Source organism: Quercus lobata, chromosome 2 (assembly GCF_001633185.2).
Source record: "Quercus lobata isolate SW786 chromosome 2, ValleyOak3.0 Primary Assembly, whole genome shotgun sequence".
In the NCBI taxonomy this organism is placed as follows: Eukaryota; Viridiplantae; Streptophyta; class Magnoliopsida; order Fagales; family Fagaceae; genus Quercus; species Quercus lobata.
The window spans coordinates 84,539,584-84,545,456 of NC_044905.1; the positions used below are offsets into that span (position 1 = coordinate 84,539,584).

The window sequence follows — 5,873 nt, forward strand, 5'->3', positions numbered from 1 at the left end:
TTTTAATTTTGTGTTCTTAGATCTGAGTTTATGTTCTTATTGTTCTTGTCCAAGCCACCCTCAGATCTCAATTAATGTAATTTTTTGTTTTTATTTCTGTTTTTAATTTTTTTATTTAGTTAAAATTAATAAATTAATTTTTTATTTAAATGCTGATGTGGTATTTTTTAATGTTAAAATAAAAAATTTTATTATTATTTTAATGATCTTAACTTTGTCGTTTGCCACCTGTGCAATTTCTGTCTCTGATGTAACGGCAGAAACAAAAACGAGACATGTTTTTCATGATAAGGACTAAAAGCGGTGAAAAAAAAAAGTTAGAGACCAAAATGGGAATCGCGTGAAAATATAGGGACGAAAAAGGGTTTTATCCCTTAAAGTTATCGTTGGCGATGGCAGTGATGATCAGTAAAAATGAAAGTGATGAACAACAAGGTTTTTCTACAACTATATGTGTAAGGACTCGATTTGTGATGACCCAAAATGATACTGGGTTCGCACGTAAATAGGCCCAAAAAATATAATTTGTAGAGCGTGGGTGTTAAGAACTAGATTAACTTTTATGGAATGAAAAGATTCATCCTCACGATATTGAAGGCTCAGAGCTGGCACAACAATCGGTTTTTTTCTGGTAATCGATACAGTTCTTTTGCTTTTCACGTTCTTCTTCCTCAATCTATGCTTTTTTTCTTTCTCTTATGTTCCGATCCCCTTTTCTGCATGTTCTTCTTTCAGTTTATATACCACCCTCTGTGTTCCATCCTCACCACACACGTGTAGGTTGGGTTCGGGGGATTTCTTTTTGTTTCATCTAGCGCCTCTTGGAACTTCCTTTACAGCTGCCTCCTTACTGTTCAGGTATCACCTCCACATTAATGCGGCCAGAGAGTTGGTTGAGAGGCAATTAATACGGAGGTAGCTGTAGTTATAGATATTTGTTCGCCTTTTCTTTCTTACCCTTGGTCTGTGATCCTATCTTTAATGGTGACATAATTCCGAGGTTTGGTTGTAACAAGACCACGTCCTGATCGTCCTCAGACGCATACTGCTAAGGAGTATGGCGTCCTCGGACGAATACGGAACTCTACCCTCGTGATATTGACTACCACCCCCCCCTCGGTAGTTACCCTTACGACCTGACATAGGTCTCCTCGGACGGATATGCATCCTCGGATGGGCCACAGGCCCAACGATCCTGACCTTAATGGGCCTGTTGATTGACTGGCCCCCACAATAACCCCTCAAAATCCTGCTTTTCGACTCCTCGGAAGAGAATGTGGATTTTGACGTCATAAGCCCGTACCTATGCGTGTTTTGGGGCATGCCCTTAACGCTTCAGCATCCCGATTTTTGCAACATTAAATTTTGGCAACGCCCTTGTCTCCCACGTTCGACGGTGAGATATAAATCAAACGGCAGAGGGCCTCCCTTGTTTTGTGAGCTGGAATTTTACCGCTCACAATCCTCATATGACTATAAAGGCGTTCTCAAATTAACCCTGTATCTTACCTTCGATGATTACATGGTTCCAGAGTTCATACATTGAACCTGCCTTTCTCTATTTTCGTTATTTTCCTAGAGACTACAAATAATCGTACTTTGTCCGAGATCCTTCCTTTGAACCTGTAAGTCTTCTCGAAGTTTTTACCACTTTTATTTCAAACCCAACAGTCTTTTCTGCTAAGTCTTTTAGAAAAATGGGGAAACAAAAGAATTCATTTCGATGTCTCGTTGAATCCGAGGAAGGTATTAGAAACTTTCGCTCTAAGTATAAAATCCCCTCAACGGTGGGGATGAGGTACGCAGCCCAAGGGGAATGGGCTGATGCTAGACAAACTGGGGAAGTAGTTATTCCCATAATTGCCTTTATAGAAGGCGGGATGACTATCCCCATGGGTAGTATCACTAGGAGTTACCTCAACTTCTTTAGGCTATCCCCCACCCAGTGTGCTCCAAATATGTTTAGGGTCCTGGGAAGTATAGATGCTTTGAATAAGAGAATGGACCTAAAGTTAACCCATCATGATGTAAATTGGGTGTACAACTTCCATCACTTAACCGATCAGGGGTATTATCTTAAGTCGAGATATCCTGAGGTAAGGCTAATTTAGTGTCTTCCCACTTCAAACAAGAACCTGAAGGAGGATTTCCTTATTCTCTCTGGGGAATGGCACGATGGTCTACCTTGCCTGACAGTAGAGGGAACACCAGGTAGGCGCGTAGCCGTAGATCTATAATATTTAGTTTACGAGCATATTTCGTTTACCCTTTTTTTTTTTTTTTGTCTCCAACAATTTTCATTTTCGACTTAACGGTTTTGCAGATAAACGCTACACAAAGCCCAATCTTAAGTTAGTCAATAAGGCGAACTTGGATAAGTTACTGAAAGCCGAGATATACGTGAACGAAGCTGATAGTCAGCTCCGGACAGCACACTTAATTCTTGGCTACACCCCCCTGTCTTTTGCTTTTCAGGCACCGAAGTGCGTGATTAGAGCCCGCGACCCTCGGCTTCACCGTATCAGTGTTGCCTACGAAGGGTTCATTGTTCCAGAGGGCATTCCGCTTCCCTAGTACACATCTTGCACAAAGCCTCTTTTCATAGCCAGTGTCTCGGCAGGAACCTCTTCATCCCTACCTACCCCTAATGAAAAAGAAGTAAAAGGGAGAAAGGAAAGGAGAAAGATGAGGAAGAGGTTGTAACAGTTTCTGAGTCCTCGGACGACTTCGGGATTTTTGATCGACCCATAAGCCCCGGGGAAGATCTCGACGAGATGGGGATACAAAGAAAACCCCAGAAAAGCTTGCTGGAGCTGATGGAAGGTCAACCGGGAAAGAGTGCGCTTGCCAAATCAATACCATCCCAGGCTTCATCTCTTCTCGCTAGGTCTCCTCCTTCTGCTCCTTGTCAACCTCCTCGGCCATCACCACAGCCAGCGTTTCCTAAAGCTGTCGAGCAGAAAAGGCGCAGGGAACAGAAGGGCAAGGAGGTGGCAGACACGAGCAAGTCTTGTCCAACTCGCAAGGAGGATGCCCAACGAGCTGCAAAGCAGCAGAAATCCAAGCACCAAGCCGCGCGGGGCCAAGAGAAATCAGATTCCCAACATTCTGAACCACAAGCATGGCTGCCAGCACCTATGCACGGTGGGGAGCCCCTGCGAGATGATGCATCTATAAAGGACTTTAACGGCGGCATAAGGTGTCACGTAGCCTCGGCCATAGAGGAAGCCTTATTGCTCCCAAAAGATATGGCCGAAATAAAGAATATGAGGAAGAATGAACTCGTCCTAGACAACAAACGATATTTGGGCATGGTAAGGAGCTAACTTTTATCTTTTTCATTCTGTGACTATTACTCACCAATATGCACTTTTCATTGACTATAGTGTTAGCCTTTTTCCTACAGATCATCCAAAATACTTTCAAGCTAGATGAGATGCTCAACGCTTGTTCCAATCAGTTAGATGATGAAAGAAAAAGACGGACAACGACTGTACAGACCTTGTCCAAATTTGAACAGGGCTTGGCCGATGCAAGGAAAAAGTTACAGGTCGAAGAGCAAGCTCACAAGAGCGCCAAGTCGGCATTAGAAGGCTACCAAAAGCAGGCCGAGGACCAAGGGAACCGTCTGCGTGAGGCGAATGCCGAGCTAAAGAAGACTCAGGAGCAAGTCCTAGTTCTTAGGAAGCACTTGGAGGAAACTCAAAAGCTAAGGGAGCGAGCTGAAAAGTCCAAGGAGCAAGTCGAGAAAGCAAAAATCGATGCCGAACAGGCAATGAACGAAGTTGAGCAGAGAGGCTACGAGGTTGGTATAGCTGAAACTAAGAAGGCTTTAAGAGCCGAGGTTCCGGAGGTATGCCGTATCTACTGCGTAAGAACTTGGAATGAGGCTCTTAACCGTGTTGGGGTTGAAGCCTCATCTGAGTTATGTAAGCCAGAGAACGCATTCTATCCCGAGACGATCCGCCCCTCAGTTCTTTTACCCCATCAGGCTGATGCTCCTTCTTCAGTTATTAACCTCAACAAGGAGGTTTCGCCTCACAGTTTTCCTCCCCTTGGCCAGCCGGAATTAGCTAAAGGGGGACTTGCCCCTCCAAGAGCTTCCCCAGACAAGACCACCACCGCTTTGGAGGCAGAGACGGCCTCCCAAGGTTTTCAACAGGATTTGGACTCCACAGTTTTACCAACTGGGGCGTCACCAAAGCCAAAGAGGGAATCACCACTTCGGAGGCAAACATATCTGCCGGCCAGAACCCAAAGATCTAATTGAAATTAAAAAAGTAGAACTTGTTTTGTAGTTTAACTAGACATTTAGTAGGGGACTTCCTTGCTCATTTTCTTACCGCTCTTACTGCTTTATGTTATTTTTGTACTCGTTCACTGTGTTATTGTAATTTGGATAGGTTCATTTCAACTATCCTTTGCTTGTATGGGGCAATTTTACTCACACATATCGTCAATTGATAATTAGCAATAGACAATAAGCATTAATACAACAGGGTCTTAGGGAGACGTTTTAGATATGCACGTATTCTTTCCAATCAATTGCAATTCTTTACGAAAGTTCGTAAACTAAATAAAATCATGCCTTCAGTACCTTGATTGTACGCCAACTTACGTCCATAGATCTCTCTTTAATTCCCCAATGAGTGTTACAGGGTGTTACTTCCCATTAAGTTTGTGATCAGAAGATCTATCACAACTCAGTTACTGTTCAATAATTCAATACACATCATAGGACGTTAATTTCCACCAAGTTTACGATCCGAGGACCTGACACAACTTAGCTTCTGTTTAACATTTCAATATACATCATAGAACGTTAATTTCCACCAAGTTTGCGATTCGAGGACCTGACATAACTTAGTTTCTGTTTAACATTTCAATATACATCATAAAACGTTAATTTCCACCAAGTTTGCGATTAGAGGACCTGACATAACTTAGTTTCTGTTTAACATTTCAATATACATCATAGGACGTTAATTTCCACCAAGTTTGCGGTCCGAGAACCTGACATAACTTAGTTTCTGTTTAACACTTCAATATACATCATAGGACGTTAATTTCCACCAAGTTTGCGATCCGAGGACCTGACATAACTTAGTTTCTATTTAACATTTCAATATACATCATAGGACATTAATTTTCACCAAGTTTGCGATCCGAGGACCTGACATAACTTAGTTTCTGTTTAACATTTCAATATACATCATAAGACGTTAATTTCCACCAAGTTTGCGATTCGAGAATCTGACATAACTTAGTTTCTGTTTAATATTTTAATATACATCATAGGACGCAGGAGCACAGGATGTATGGTTGATGTAAATTAAAAGAAATATTTGAATTGAAATACTTTTATTAATAATAATACCTCTTGAGATTATTTACATTCCAAGGATGAAGTACAGCTTTTTCATCTAGGTCTTCCAGATAATAGGCTCCTATTCCCACTACAGAAGTGATCCGATATGGCCCTTCCCAATTAGGTCCCAGTTTTCCCCAATTTGGATTCTTGGTGGCCCCCAAAACTTTTCTCACCACCAGATCTCCTACGGTTAACGGCCTCATCTTCACATTACTATCATAGCCCTGCTTGAGTTTATGTTGGTAGTAAGCTAGTTGAACCATCGCGCTTTCCCTTCGTTCTTCAATCAGGTCTAAACTTTTCTCTAACATCGCATCATTACTATCCGAAGATAATGTACTGGTCCTTAATGTTGGGAATCCAGTTTCCAAGGGAATGACGGCCTCGGCCCCATAGGTCATGGAAAAGGGAGTTTCCCCCGTTGAATGTCGGGGTGTTGTCCGATACATCCAAAGCACATGTGGCAATTCTTCCACCCACTTTCCTTTCGCGTCATCCAGTC

General features: G+C 42.4%; 1 protein-coding gene across 1 annotated transcript; it reads left to right on the plus strand.

Moving 5' to 3' along the window:
- The first annotated feature begins 2,816 nt into the window (after positions 1–2,816).
- LOC115972939 (formin-like protein 6) lies at positions 2,817–4,270 on the plus strand. The gene is made up of 2 exons (XM_031093162.1): positions 2,817–3,206; positions 3,407–4,270. The coding sequence occupies exons 1-2, from the start codon at positions 2,817–2,819 to the stop codon at positions 4,268–4,270; spliced, it is 1,254 nt and encodes a 417-aa protein (XP_030949022.1).
- Positions 4,271–5,873: the final 1,603 nt, after the last annotated feature.

Bases quoted from the DNA above. Each gene is read 5' to 3' on its own strand.
- LOC115972939 (XM_031093162.1), top strand. From the start codon at position 2,817: ATGGAAGGTCAACCGGGAAAGAGTGCGCTTGCCAAATCAATACCATCC. The intron at 3,207-3,406 runs GTAGCCTCGGCC...TTTTTCCTACAG, and splicing joins ACGGCGGCATAAGGTGTCAC to ATCATCCAAAATACTTTCAA.